This window comes from Schistocerca nitens, chromosome 2 (genome assembly GCF_023898315.1).
Source record: "Schistocerca nitens isolate TAMUIC-IGC-003100 chromosome 2, iqSchNite1.1, whole genome shotgun sequence".
Lineage (NCBI taxonomy): Eukaryota > Metazoa > Arthropoda > Insecta > Orthoptera > Acrididae > Schistocerca > Schistocerca nitens.
This window is the reverse complement of record NC_064615.1, coordinates 481069796-481085986: the sequence shown is the minus strand read 5'-3', so window position 1 is coordinate 481085986 and position 16191 is coordinate 481069796. Positions and strand designations below refer to the sequence as shown.

Here is a 16191-nt window from a genome sequence, read left to right as displayed (position 1 = left end):
AACAATACGAGAGTAGGAAAGTTGCTACTCACCATGTAGCGGAGATGCTGAGTCGCAATAGACACAATAAAATGATTCACACAATCATAGCTTTCGGCCATTAAGGCCTTTGTCAGCAGTAGACACACATACACACACGCGCACACTGTGCGTCTACTGCTCACAAAGGCCTTAATGGCCGAAAACTATGATTGCAAGTCTTTTTATTGTATATGTCGTGACTCAGCATCTCCGCTATATGGTGAGTAGCAACTTTCCTTCTCTCGTATTGTTATGTTTTCATAAGGTAGATGGACAATTACAGAGTCCCAGTTTTCAGAAAGTTACCCACGTTAAGAGTCAAACCTCAACCATGGGTCATCTTAATAAAATTGAGTACACACAAAGATGCTTGTCAAAATCTATGAAGCATGAATGCTGAATGAACCAGGCTGCATAACACCCCATAGGATTTATTATAACATCCGATGGACACGGGCTGTATAAAAACCAGTGAAGTGAAACTTAAAATCCCATATAATGTGCATATTTCCGCTGTATTGTTAGCAGACTGATGTGGTGTAAGCAGCCCGTGGAGACCAGCAATACACTGGAAGGTGGAAGACCACTGTGCCGTTACTAGTGCCCACTTTTGTCACATTTGGCTCTGTTGCTTCTTTCTTATTTCTGCCGTTGTTCATTGATTCTTGATGGTAGATTTTTGTAAACTGAATGATTCACTGTTCACAGTAGCAACACTGTGATACAGAGTTCTTCCCAAAAGCTGAGACTCCATAGTTGGCCATCTACATTATGCAAATATAACCATTATAAATCTGAAGATGTGCCTATACTGATGTGAAACCAGTAGTTATGAATAAAGCACCTTCACACAGCTACGGTATGCGGCTTATGGAAACATCTCATCTTTCTTGACTTTTTGATTGGTATAATTCTTATGATAATTTGAATGGTTATTGTTATTTATAAGGTTTCAGAGCTGCGGTCACCATCCCCAGAAAGTTGTTTGTGTCACTGGAACTTGATTTCATGCTTGCCTTATGTTGTGTCATGTGTTGACAGCTAGTGTTTTCCTTTGGCTTGGAAATCTTACTTTTGAAATAATTGTATCTGTGAAAGTTATCTTCAGAAAGACTTTTCATTTGAGAAGCTTTGTGAAATGTGATTTATTAGTCTCATAACAAACATAATCTAAATCATTTGATTCAGGTACAGGTGACACATCAAAATTGTGGTAATATTTCATCGTACACATAGAACAGCTGTTAATAACAGCGTCTTATAATAATAATAATAATAATAATAATAATAATCTGTTATATATCATATATTAAAAAATCTAGCAATAAACTGCCCCTTGCTCAAATTATAATTTCATCCTCTATGAATTCCTTTACCAAATAGTAGAATCTGTCCCACATGATTTTGCCATAGCCTTATTTTTAGAATCTCTGGCTACATATTAAATATGTTATTGCCCATTAATTTGTTATACATTGTCATTTCCATATACTTTGGAGTCTGTGCATAACGTCAGCTGGTATGAGAGTAGAATATGCTTTTTATTTCTTGCGTTGTATGTATGGTTAAAATTATTGTCCTCAATTTTTGTCTGCTGTGTAGGAACATTGTAATTTTGTAAATTTATATAGAGAGGGCAGTTAGGATTTGCAGTTTCCAAAATAATGGGTGACATTATTCTTCTTGCTGTGCAGTACACATGTATCAGATAATTTTCCTCTGCAGATTCAGTATACAAAATACACTATTTGAACTTCCCCAGAAAATTATACCGTACCTAATGACAGATTCAAAATAACTACGATATGCTATATTTCATGTACTAATGTCAGAATTTACTAGTATGCATTGAAAATGCAAAAATGCTTAGTTTATTTGGTAGAAAATGAGGAAGTGTATTCCACAAGTTGATTGTTATTTTGTATTTTAAGTTTCATACATTTGGTTTAGAAATGTATCACATGGACTTTTGCAGTATTCAGTTTCAACCAATTTAACTGAAACCAGTTTTCTAGAGTATCATGTGGGCTCACGATAGAGCTCAGAATTTTTTCTGTGTCACCGTTTTCAATTAAAACAGTATCACCTACAACCAGAGCTAATGGGGAATTTATATTCACGGATAAGTCATTTATGTAGAATAGGAATAGGATTGGCCCTAAAATGGAACCTTGAGGCATACCTTGTAATACTAGACTACATTTAGAATAATAATTCGCTGCATTTGAGGTGATAGTTACCTTTGATTTCTGTTCTGAAAATACAATTTAAGCCATTTCAGAGCATTGCACTTTATTCCGTAGTAATCTAATATGTAGATAAACAAGGCATGGTTTATAGACTCAAAGGCTTTTGTAAGATCACACAAGATACCTGCAACTTTACTCCTCTGATCCAATGCTTTGCATATGTCTTCAATAAAGTTATTCACTGCATCCAGAGTGTTTGTTCCATGTTGCAATGCAAACTGATTACTTATACTAATATTTTTTACAATAAAATTTTGGATCTGGTTCGCAGCTACTTTCTCTACGATTTTCCAGTGGATTGGAAGAACACAAACAGGGTATGTTAAAGTATAATCTTAACTAAGGTTTTTTTTTTTAAAGCTCTGAACTGGACATTGCATATACTCAAAAAGTTTCATTTTTGCAAGATTAAATGGACACTGGATCTAAAAACATTTAAGCAAAGATGTAAATTACCATTATGCAAAAGGAGTTTTATAATCCTTTCTCAGAAATTTCCATTACTACAATGGAAATCCATGCTCTAATTGCATGTTTCCATCTCTCATGGTCAAAGCATGTGCCACAGAACAAAATCAACTATCAGAAGATGGTAGTCACTTGACACAATAACAAGACTGTAGACTTCCCCCATTGAAAATATTCAGCAGAAGCCAACAGTAAGAGATGCAGAGAAGTCGGCCATCAAAATGAAAACGGAAGTTAAAACAGTACACAATAAAATTTAGACATTCATCAATTGCTCACTCCTTTTCAATTGTATTGCCATTGGCAGTAGATTATAAACTGCATCGACTTGGAACATATTTCAATACGGTAATGGTAATACAGATACAACAGTATGATCAAATTAAATGTGGATTTGTGTGGTCCCACAAATACACAAACTATCACAATACTATAGCATCCCTCCAATCTTTCTTCTATACTGCAGTTCCTAATAGTGTGTCTGTAGTTATCACATACCTTGCATCACATATTTAATTTAGCTTTAATGGAATCAAAACAAATGAGGAATCTAGTTTCAAATACCACTTTAAAAAAATTGGAACTTTCTAACAATACAGGAAATCCTGGACACATTCATGGTGAACATATGCTTCTATACTGTGTTTGATTTACAGTGTATATCAAGAATAACAGTAACTGTAATAAGATTATATATGTAAGAACCGGATCTGTCTATTTTATTTCTTGTTATAAGTTACATATCTAAAACAGGCATTATGTTTTATCACCAAATGTGATCCAAAAGAAGTCACATACAATTAGTGACAATAATGCGCTCTTAGAATCCAAAATATATGTATCAGTTTTATGTTTCTCCTGTTAAAGTAAGCTGGATGACTTCACACTCGTAGAAACAAGATTTTTGAAATAAAACAATTAAAATCATCTCACTACATTTCTAAAAGAATTCCTCAGTGAATCCACACCAGAAGGATGTGAACTGGGAGTTATTAATATTGCACAGTAATGAGAGGAACTTTGTACCCTGTGAAGACTGACTTAACACTCAATCTCTTTAAGGAACAGTTTTCTTGTGTTATCTCAACACCTAATGATAAGCTACAAAGAAGCACTCACCCCATTAGACAAATAGTGCCCACTACTGGAACACATTCTCCATTACCTTCCATTTAACCCTAAAATGAGGAATATCCTTCCTACTGTCTTTCCTTATCCTCATCCCTCAAATTTTCTCACACTTTCTCTTGGCAACCTCCTATCGAGTATCCTATGCAGATGACAGTCATTCTTCCTGTACTCAGCATGTTCCACATTGGCACAATATCTCTTAAATGTTTCACTTACTGCTCCTCCCCTCAGACCACTTCTCTGTTTCCACCACAGTGAAGATCACTATTCACCCTAGATGAGCTGGCAGTGTTAGATAGATAGATAGAGAGAGAGAGAGAGAGAGAGAGAGAGAGAGAGAGAGAGAGAGAGAGAGAGGGGGGGGGGGGGGGAGAACAATGGCTGTGTGCGTGTACATATGTTTGCACTGAAGGACGACTTCTGCAGCACTCTTCTATTTGGTAAGTAGTGATCTCTATTTTCTACTTATTCTGCTAATAGAAATTCCTTAATAATTAGTGCAACTTAACTGTATAACTGTTTTAGAAACTCTGCCTTGCTGATAATTAAAGATACCACAGTATCAAATGCCACAAATGGTAAATATTGACAGAAATAAAAGACCAGTGAAAAATAAAACTTTATATTATTCACAATACAGTTGACTTAACAAAATGGGATACTATATTACAGAATTCATTCTACATGGACACTGCTAGCCTAAAGTCCAGATCTGTTCAACATTTTTCATAGCATCTTCGGGACTCTGTTTATAAAACATGAAATATCCCTGTATCTGTGCAGGGCTCACTGGTTTCTTGGTCTTCATCACTGCATCTGCAAACTGTGCAGCTCTTTCACCAACAGCCTGATCAGAATAGAATCTCCTAAACATTTGTTCAACCTGCTGATAACTGCAGTATCCAATGTATTCCTTAAGGTCCACACGCCCAGGTCGAATTAGTGCAGGATCTAACCTGTGAAGAAGTAGGGTTGAATCCTGGTTGTAAGAAGGTACACAAAAATCAGTTGAATACTTACACATGCTCAAATATTGACAAGAGTTTTGTATTTTGTAACTGATCATAACAGAACAAAAAAGGCCGTTACAGCATGCCTTACCTTTCCAGATAATTTGTCGTCATGAAAAGAATGCGAGCTTCTGTTGAAGCAACCCCATCCAAGCAGTTAAGAAGCCCACTAAATGTTACACGATTTAGGCCTTCAAATGCTGTTTTTACTGCAAAGATACCAGGAAAGAAACATCTATTATTCTTTTAAAATTATGATCCTTCAGTAGTGTACAATGTAGCCTTTGAATTTTTATTTGTTTCATTGATAAAGTGTGTGTGTGTGTGTGTGTGTGTGTGTGTGTGAAACTAAGTACAGCTGGACTTAGCAAATGCAAACATGGTTGTTAATTTACCAGTGGTTAAAGTTGTCTGAGCAGTACCGTTTATAGCGAGCAAAGAAACCATACTTTGGTGTGTTAGTGAATGAATTCTTTTTTCAATTCTAACTTAATAGCATGATTGTTGTATGCTAAAAACAGGCATAACTTGTTTCCTGCTATTTTATAAAAGTTTCATGCTCTTTTGTATACATTATGATTGAACGCTCACTGACTGAGCAGGATCAACATATTAAAAATACTGGACTCATTACACCATGTGGTATCAGAATAGCCACTCTACACACTGCTTTCACCCAGTGACAGGTGAGCTGATGACTGATGAATGGCCCTTGTGGCCAAACAAGCATTCAAGCTCCAGTTGTTTCCAGCAGAACTGGCCTCTTCTGTAACAATGTCTGTGCAGCCTTGGAATGGCTTTACAAGTTTGGTGTACAAGTAAAGCAGTATTTAATGAATGTGCGTGTGCCTCAAATTAACATGCAGAGGGAGATACCCAGGATAATTAATTTTAGACTCAGTAGACTGCAATGAACAGGCTACGTCTCCAAGATATTTTTTTAATTTTTTTTATGAATGCCATGATTTTAACGCAGAGTATACACTGGACCTGAAAGTAGTATAACTGCTTGTTCTATCATTTTCCCTAATCACGTTTCAGAATCTGTACCCCCAGTGAGTTCAATGTACAGGGTGATTCAAAAAGAATACCACAACTTTAGGAATTTAAAACTCTGCAACGACAAAAGGCAGAGCTAAGCACTATCTGTCGGCGAATTAAGGGAGATATAAAGTTTCATTTAGTTGTACATTTGTTCGCTTGAGGCACTGTTGACTAGGCTTCAGCGTCAGTTGATGCTAAGATGGCGACCACTCAACAGAAAGCTTTTTGTGTTATTGAGTACGGCAGAAGTGAATCGACGACAGTTGTTCAGCGTGCATTTCGAACGAAGTATGATGTTAAACCTCCTGATAGGTGGTGTATTAAATGTTGGTATAAACAGTTTACAGAGAATGGGTGTTTGTGCAAAGGGAAAAGTTCTGGACGGCCGAGAACGAGTGATGAAAATGTAGTACGCATCCAGCAAGCATTTGTTCGCAGCCCAGGAAAATCGACTCGCAGAGCTAGCAGAGAGCTGCAAATTCCACAATCAACTGTATGGAGAGTCCTACGAAAAAGGTTAGTTATGAAACCTTATCGTCTGAACGTCAACTACCCGAGGCGATGGATCGGCCGCCAGGCAGCCCGTGACAGAGCACTTCATCACTGGCCTCCAAGAAGCCCTGATCTTACCCCCTGCGATTTTTTCTTATGGGGGTATGTTAAGGATATGGTGTTTCGGCCACCTCTCCCAGCCACCATTGATGATTTGAAACGAGAAATAACAGCAGCTATCCAAACTGTTACGCCTGATATGCTACAGAGAGTGTGGAACGAGTTGAGTATCGGGTTGATATTGCTCGTGTGTCTGGAGGGGGCCATATTGAACATCTCTGAACTTGTTTTTGAGTGAAAAAAAACCTTTTTAAATACTCTTTGTAATTATGTATAACAGAAGGTTATATTATGTTTCTGTCATTAAATACACATTTTTAAAGTTGTGGTATTCTTTTTGAATCACCCTGTATTTTAAGTTGAACTCTATGTGATTATGAGAGTTATAGATCAGTTGAAATATGACCAGGTGTTAAAATTCCTCATCAGCTGTGATTTAAGTTACATTCTTACTTTCTGACATGAACAAATGAGGAATCACCATAGTCATCAAAAACTGCAATATGTTTCAGACCAGTAATGTTATTAAATTTTGCTCAGACGAGCATCTGGAAGCATATGCAGTAGAAGTAGAATTTCATACTAAATCTTTATAAGATGTCTACATACATGCTCCACCAGTCACTGTACGGAGTGTAGCAGAAGGTACCCTGTACCCCTACTAATTATTTTCTTTCTTGTTCCACCCACAAAAAAAGCAAGGGAAAAATGACTATCTGTATGCCTCCGTATGTGAGGCCCCCCCTTTCTTTCATCTTCGTGGTCCTTATGCGGAATGTATGTTGGCGACAGTAGAAAAGTTCTGCAGTCAGCTTCAAATGCCAGTGGCTTGCAATGGCTTATATAGGTTGTAATAACACTGGATTTTGTTTAATGTAAAACAGTTATCTGTAATATGCTTTTGTCCAATGGAAGACGATATTATTGAGTCACACCACCACAGTGGCATCTGGTGGGCTTACGTAACAGAATGTTTACCCTGATTCTCAGTCGGTTGTCAGCTATGTGGGCACTCATAGTCGTGCATTAGTATCATGCTTGCACATAGTATTTCTTTTCTGTTTGACATGCTGATTTCCAGGGAATTTCATAACAATGACACATGTATATGTGATGTAGTGCCATTTACAGTACAGATGAAAGAGATGATCTAATGTTATACGGCACAAGGTATGTTGTTGTTCCACATACTGTGGTAACTGGAAATACTTGTGTACAGTGCTATATCATGCTAGTTAACTGTTTTTCCTGTCAACTTCGGTTCTACCTTACTGCAGATTCAAAGGTGGCAACATAGTCTTGCGGAAACCAGTTATATGAACCTAACGGTTGGTTTACAGGCGGGAGAAGGGCCCAAACTACGAGGTCATTGTTCCCTTGTTCCTGATAAAACAATGCCACAAGTGTGAAAATAAAATGGACAAAACATAACACAAAACGGAAAGAAAAGCCACAAGAACAAAGGGAAGGCAACAAACACTAAAAGGGACAAAAGAGGACAAGAAAACAAGAGAGGCACTAGAAACAGAAGAGAGTAAAACATGAAAGCAGATTACAGTGGCTGGCCAACCACGAGAATACAAAGGGAAAGCCAGCCACTCTGCAACAAATTAAAACCTCCACCCTAAAAGCACTAGGGTGGAGGACACAGAGGGACAGAGGACATGCACTAAAACCAACATAGAAATATAAAACCCACTCTCACAGATAAAATGTAAAACTAAAGCTGCTGTGGAGGCTTTGTCGCCCAACACCGAAGGCAGGGTGCTGGAAAAGTTAAAAGTCTGCCACAGAACAGCTAAAAGTGGGGCAGTCGAAGTCCAGCAAGAGGTGGACGACTGTCATTTGGGAGCCACAGCGACACTGAGGTGGGTCCTCACGACAGAGTGGGTAACCACATGTTAGCCACGTATGGCCAATGTGGAGCCGGCAGAGGACAACTGATTCCCTGCGAAAGGCCTGCATGCATAGAAGACTTCCACACATTCATAGTCTCCTTAATGACATGCATTTTGTTGTGCATGCTGTTATGCCATTCTGTCTCCCAATGCCGGAAAACCCCGCGGTGTAAGACAGAACGCAGGTCAGCTTCGGAGATGCCTGTTTGGCCAGCCTGTTGGGAAGTCCATTGCTGGGGATTCCGACGTGTCATGAGGTCCACACAAACACCACGGAAAGGCGGGACTGTTCCAGGGCATAGATGGACTCCTGAATGGATGCTACAAGGGGGTGGTAAGGGTAGCACTGGTCGATAGCTTGTAGGATGCTCAATGAGTCAGTACACAGGAGAAGTGATTTGCCAGGGCAGGAGCGGGTGTACTCAAGAGCACGAGATATGGCTGCCAGCTCTACAATGAAAACACTGCAGCCACCTGGCAAGAATGCTGTTCAATATGTCCCCCATGAACATATGTGAAGCCTACATGACCATCAGTCATTGAGCCAAACTGCTTCAGAGCCCTGGAACATGTCAAGAATCGAGAGGAAGTGACAGCGGAGAGCGGCGGGGTTAACGGAGTCCTTAGGGCTATGCAAAAGATCCAGACGAAGCTGCGGCCGAGGCGTATACCAAGGAGGTGCACATGAACGGACCGCAAGCAGAGGTGGTAAAGGGCAGGACTCCAGTTTGGAGAGAAGGGACCGCACGCGAACCGCAGTCGTTAGCCCCGATCTGGGCCTCCGATGCGGGAGATGCAACTGCCGGGAAAAGGAGACCGTAATTTGGATGCTCAGGGGAACTATGAATGTGTGCTGCGTAACTGGCGAGCAGTTGCGCACGTCTGATCTGCAGTGGAGGGACACCAGCCTCCAGCAGTACGCTGGTCACTGGATTCGTCCTAAAAGCTCCTGTCACTAATCGAACCCCACAGTGATGCAGAGGGTCAAGTAAATGCAATGCTGAAGGCGCTGCCGAACCATAAACCACACTCTCATAGTCAATTCAGGATTAGACAAGGGCTCCGAAGAGCTGCAGCAGCGTACAGCGATCTGCACCCCAATTAGTGTTGCTCAGGCAACGGAGGGCATTGAGGTGCTGCCAGCACTTCTGCTTAAGTGATGAAGATGAGGGAGCCAAGTCAATCGAGCATCAAAAACCAGTCCTAGGAATTGATATGTCTCCACTACAGTGAGTGGATCGTCATTAAAGTAAAGCGCAGGTTCCAGATGAACGGTACGACACCAACATAAGTGCATGACACACGACTCAGCGGCTGAAAACTGGAAGCTGTGGTCTAGAGTCCATGACTGCGCCTTGTGGATGGCTCCCTGGAGGCGCCGTTCGGCAACAACAGTACTGGAGCAGCACTACAAAATGCATACAGAGAAGGTGAGACGGAGGGCCCAATAGATGCTGCTAGACCGTTAATAAAAAAAAAAAAAAAAGCTCCGTCTATAGGCCACAAGTGGCCCTTCCGGGACCGTCCGGCCGCCGTGTCATCTTCCGAGGAGGATGCGGATAAGGAGGGGCGTGTGGTCAGCACACCGCACTCCCGACCGTTAGGACGGTATTCTTTGACCGAAGCCGCTACTAATCGGTCGAGTAGCTCCTCAATTGGCATCACGAGGCTGAGTGCACCCCGAAAAATGGCAACAGCACATGGCGGCAGGATGGTGACCCATCCAAGCGCCGGCCACGCCCGACAGCGCTTAACTTCGGTGATCTCACGGGAACCGGTGTAGCCACTGCGGCAAGGCCGTTGCCGCTAGACCGTTAATGGCCACTAAAAATAGAGACACTCAGTACAGAGCCCTGCGGGACTCCATTCTCCTGGATATGGATGGAACTATGGGAGTCACCAACTTGGACATGGAAAGTACGGAGCGACAGGAAGTTTTGGATAAAAATCGAGAGTGGTCCCCGGAAATACAATGTGGCAAGGCTCTGATGCCGCCAAGTCGTGTTGTATGCTTTACGCAAGTAAAAACAGACGGCAATCAGGTGTTGCCATCTGAAAAAGGCTGTTCGGATGGCAGACTCGATGGACACAAGATTATCAGTGGTAGAGCGATGGACACAAGATTATCAGTGGTAGAGCGACCCTGGCAGAAGCTGCCCTGACATGGAGCAAGCAAGGCACGTGACCCCAGGACCCAACCCAACCGCCAACATACCATGCGTTCAAGCAGCTTACAAAGAATGTTGGTGAGGCTGATGGGCCAATAGCTATCCACATCAAGTGGGTTTTTACCGGGTTTGAGCACCGGAATGATGGTGCTCTCCCGCCATTGCGATGGGAAGACGTCATCCCACCAGACGGTTGAAGATGACGAGAAGATGTCGCTTGTAGTCAGATGAGAGATGTTTAATCATCTGGCTGTGGATGCAATCAGGCCCAGGAGCTTTGTCGGGGCAATGTGCAAGGGCACTGAGGAGCTCCCACTCTGTAAATGGGGCATTATAGGATTCACTGTAGTGTGTAGTGAATGAGAGGATGTCCCCTTCCAGCCGCCGTTTGAGTGCGCGAAAGGCTGTGGGGTAATTCTCCGATGCAGAGGCTCGAGCAAGTTACTCGGCAATCACATTTGCGTCAGTACATAACTCACCATTTATGGCAGGGCTTAACAACTGGCCGGTTTTGAGCGCGAGTACTCGCGTCTGCGCAGGGACGTGCTCGCGAGCAGCTGCAAGGTCGAGGAGTACGGAGGGAGGGGAGGGAGGGGAAATGCGCGCGGACGTTTGAATAGGGCCGCAGCGTGCCTATTGAATTCGCGCCGACTGTGTAACGTTTAAAGTACTGCGATCAGCTCTTAACAGTCACTTCGCTGGTTAAGAATCATGTGAAGTCGCCGTTGTGTAACCCCAACCATGCTTTCGCAGTTCAACCCCCATTGGGAGGAATTGTATCTGTTTACTGAAAAAGATGGTGTTGCAAAATGTTTAGTATGTCACAAAACGCTGAATTCTTTTACGAAATTTAATTTGCAGCGACATTATATGTCGTACCACGCGAAAGACTATGGGCGTGGAAAATGTGATTGACCAGATCGTGCACAGGAAGTTATTAAACTTAAAAGGAAGCTATCCGAAGAAGATCTGGACGACGACGAAAAATCAACTGACGCAGCTCTCAGAGTGAGCTACAAAATTGCTTTGCTTTTAGCAAAATCCCTGCGCCCCTTGACTGATGGCGATTTAATAAAAGAATGTTTGGTAGTTGCAGCAGAACATTTGTGTCCATCTCAAGTTGAACAGTTTCGGATTGTGCCATTATCTAACATGACCATTATGCGTCGCATACAGGACATGGCAGACGATGTCCAGAGCCAGCTTGCAAATATCTGTTAAGATTTTATGGCGTATCCTCTAGCTCTGGACGAAAGTGTTGATATCACTGGAACAGCGCAGCTTGCCATATTTACTATAGGTGTTGACAGAGATCTTCAGGTGAGGGAGGAGCTCCTCGATGTAGTAGCCATGAAGAACACTACAACCGGAGGTGATATTTTAAGTAGTGTTGAAAATATAGGATTGTCGTGGAATTCTTTAGTTTCAGTGTCTACAGATGGTAGAGGCATACACTAAGCTAATAAAATTATGTGGCACGTGTACATTCTCCTTTATTTGTTTCATTTGTCGCAGTAATAATTTGTGAGTGATATCCCTGCAGGTGGCCGCGGATTTACATTGACTGGCGGCAGCTTTTGTGTACCCCACGTGACTCTTCCCACTCTCCGCTCTGGTCTGGTAGTGGGGGTAGCGTGCTCGCGCCTTGCTGCTCACAGCTTGCTCCACGAGCACGTATGTTGTGAAGCCCTGATTTATGGTAACACGGGGGACAGCTGTTGGGGCCTGGTACATGAAAAGACGTTTGATCTTTGTCCAGACTTGGGAAGGTGACGTGTGGCACCCAATGGTGGAGACATATCTCTCCCAACACTCCTTCTGTTGTTTGATAAGGTAGCGAACACAGGCACAGAGCCGTTCAAAGGCTATGAGGTGCTCCAGGGAAGGGTGCCACTGTAGAGCTCACCGACGCTCCTTAATTGCTTCAGCGACTTCCGGCGACGACCAAGGGACTGCCTTATGTCTCTGGCCACCTGCTCAACCATCACATTGATGTTACCGCGTGGGGGAGATTCAGTGGTGACAGCAGAGGTGAAAGTTCCCCAGTCTGCCTTGGTTCAAAGCCCATCTGGGCAGGCTTCCGTGTGCCTGACGCTGGGGCAGTGACACAAAGATGGGGAGAAGTGGTCACTACCACAAAGGTCGTCATGTACTCTCCAGTGGATAGATGGGAGAAGTCCTGGGCTGCAAACTGATAAATCAATGGCCGAGTAACTACTATGAGCCACACTGAAATGTGTGGCGGCCTCAGTATTTAAGAGGCAGAGGTCGAATTGTGACAGTAAAGTTTCGACATCTCTGGCGACAGTAAAGTTTTGACATCTCTGCCTCAGCCAGTAAGCATGGTACCACCCCACAAGGGGTTATGGGCATTAAAATCTCCCAGAAGTAGGAAAGGTTTAGGGAGTTGATCAAGCAGTGCAGCTAATACATTCAGGGGTACTGCACCATCTGGAGGAAGATATACATTGCAGACAGTTATTTAGCTGTGTCGTCCTTATTCTGACATCCACAGCTTCAAGAGGGGTTTGAAGGGGCACATGTTCACTACAGACCGAGTTTAGGACATAAACGCAAACTCCACCTGACACTCGATTATAGTTGCTACGGTTCCTGGAATATCCCCTATAGCCGCGGAAATGCAGATAGCAAATGTAAAGCTAAACAGTTGCCATAGCTCAACCAGGTGGTGGAAAAACTGCCGCAAATCCACTGGAGGATGACATCGTGAGACTGGGAAGGCATGGAACATTCAATGAGGCAGTTTACACCTCAGAGTCACCTGCTGCCACCGATTTATTGCCTGAGCATCTATATCCATTGTTTCTGAGGGTCTGGCGAGATCTAGGTCCTCAGCGGACACCAAAATTTCCACCCCATCCCCAGCCTCAGAGCTTCTAGGTAGCGATGGTGTGGGTACCACCGCAATTACTTGGTTTTCTTCTTGGATTTCTCTCACCGCTCCTTGGGTTTCCCTGGCTGGGGGGACTTCACTGGCTCTGTCTCTGGGACTGAGGATGAGTGTGAAGCCTTACGACCAGCTGCTTTTGGGCTCTTCAGCAACTGGAGGGTGTCATCTTTCCCACTATGTAGGAATCAACATGGATTCCAGAAACAGCGATCGTGTGAGACCCAACTCGCTTTATTTATTCATAAGACCCAGAAAATATTAGATACAGGATCCCAGGTAGATGCTATTTTTATTGACTTCCGGAAGGCGTTCGATACAGTTCCGCACTGTCGCTTGATACACAAAGTAAGAGCCTACGGAATATCAGACCAGCTGTGTGGCTGGATTGAAGAGTTTTTAGCAAACAGAACACAGCATGTTGTTATCAATGGAGAGACGTCTACAGACGTTAAAGTAACCTCTGGCGTGCCACAGGGGAGTGTTATGGGACCATTGCTTTTCACAATATATATAAATGACCTAGTAGATAGTGTCGGAAGTTCCGTGCGGCTTTTCATGGATGATGCTGTAGTATACAGAGAAGTTGCAGCATTAGAAAATTGTAGCGAAATGTAGGAAGATCTGCAGCGGATAGGCACTTGGTGCAGGGAGTGGCAACTGACCCTTAACATAGACAAATGTAATGTATTGCGAATACATAGAAAGAAGGATCCTTTATTGTATGATTATATGATAGCGGAACAAACACTGGTAGCAGTTACTTCTGTAAAATATCTGGGAGTATGCGTGCAGAACGATTTGAAGTGGAATGATCATATAAAATTAACTGTTGGTAAGGCGGGTACCAGGTTGAGATTCATTGGGAGAGTCCTTAGAAAATGTAGTCCATCAACAAAGGAGGTGGCTTACAAAACACTCGTTCGACCTATACTTGAGTATTGCTCATCAGTGTGGGATCCGTACCAGATCGGGTTGACGGAGGAGATAGAGAAGATCCAAAGAAGAGCGGCGCGTTTTGTCACAGGGTTATTTGGTAACCGTGATAGCGTTACGGAGATGTTTAACAAACTCAAGTGGCAGATTCTGCAAGAGAGGCGCTCTGCATCGCGGTGTAGCTTGCTCGCCAGGTTTCGAGAGGATGCGTTTCTGGACGAGGTATCGAATATATTGCTTCCCCCTACTTATACCTCCCGAGGAGATCATGAATGTAAAATTAGAGAGATTAGAGCACGCACGGAGGTTTTCAGACAGTCGTTCTTCCCGCGAACCATACGCGACTGGAACAGGAAAGGGAGGTAATGACAGTGGCACGTAAAGTGCCCTCTGCCACACACCGTTGGGTGGCTTGCGGAGTATAAATGTAGATGTAGAAGAAACCTGGGAAGGGAGTGATGCAACGGACCCCTTCCTAGCAAGAGAAGCCGAAGAAGACTTACGCTTGTCCGGCTTAGAAGTGGGGATGGACGTCCCCAATGGTTGGGAGGGGGTGGGTGTGCAGGAGCAACAGGGAGGGAAATGCGCATCCCCCCCCCCCCTCCCATCAAGGGGTGAACTGGGTTGGCAGAGCTGATGGTGCCAGAACTGTTGTAGCAGTGGCGTAAGACGATGTCATACGCCCAGGATGCAGGCGTTCAAATTTTCTCTTAGCCTCAGTGTAGGTCAGTCGGTCCAGGATCTTGTACTCCATGATTTTCCCTTCTTTCTGGAGAACCCTGCAGTCAGGTGAGCAAGACGAATGGTGCTCTCTGCAGTTTACACAGATGGGAGGCGGGGCACGTGGAGTACTGGGATGAGATAAGCGTCTGCAATCTCAGCATGTGACGCTGGAAGTACACCGGGAAGACATATGGCCGAACTTCCAGCACTTAAAGCACAGCATCGGGGGAGGGATATAGGGCTTTACATCACACAGGTAGACTATCACCTTGACCTTCTCGGGCAATTTATCACCCTCAAAGGCCAAGATGAAGGCACCAGTGGCAACCTGATTATCCTTCAGACCCCAGTGGACATGCCAAATGAAATGTACACCTCATCGCTCAAAATTGGTGCACAGCTCATTGTCAGACTGCAAAAGAAGGTCTCTGTGAAATATGATACCCTGGACCATACTTAAGCTCTTATGGGGCGTGATGGTTACAGAAACATCCCCCAGCCTGTCACAATCGAGTAACTCCCGTGCCTGGGCAGAGGATGCTGGTTTGATCAAGACTGACCCAGATCTGATTTTGGACAAGCCTTCCACCTCCCCGAACGTGTCCTCTAAATGCTCAACAAAAAAATGAGGCTTCATTGTCATGAAAGATTCCCCATCACTTCTTAAACATACAAGGTACCGGGGCGAATAAGATCCGCTGCCATCCTTAGCCTGATGTTCCTCCCATGGTGTGGCCACGGAGGGGAACGATTTGGGGGTTATACTTCTGTGCGTTGAATTGAGCTCATGATCACTTAGAGACTGCTGGTGTTTCATCACCAGCAAGAGATGATGGACTACGCTTCATCACGTGTCATCCGCCCTGATGCCACCCACTCTGACCAGGGGTCCTCCCCACGGGCGCCACCTAGTCGCAGCAAAGGCCACTGCCGAGAGTCCCAATGCCCCAGGGGGATGGGCATGTACCCCTTGACATACGTGACATACGGTGCAGGCATCAGCAAAACGATCCCTATGCGGTC

At 43.6% G+C, this 16191-nt stretch overlaps 1 protein-coding gene across 1 annotated transcript in view; it reads right to left on the bottom strand.

Moving 5' to 3' along the window:
- Positions 1–4475: 4475 nt before the first annotated feature.
- Positions 4476–16191, bottom strand: part of LOC126236410 (mitochondrial chaperone BCS1) — a 46813-nt gene continuing 35097 nt past the window's right edge. The window contains exons 5-6 of the mRNA XM_049945707.1: positions 4971–5088; positions 4476–4825 (exon numbers count right to left, since the gene is read on the bottom strand). Of these exons, the coding sequence (XP_049801664.1) occupies positions 4564–4825; positions 4971–5088 (380 nt within the window). The 3' untranslated portion in view covers positions 4476–4563. The remainder of the gene's footprint in view (positions 4826–4970; positions 5089–16191) is intronic.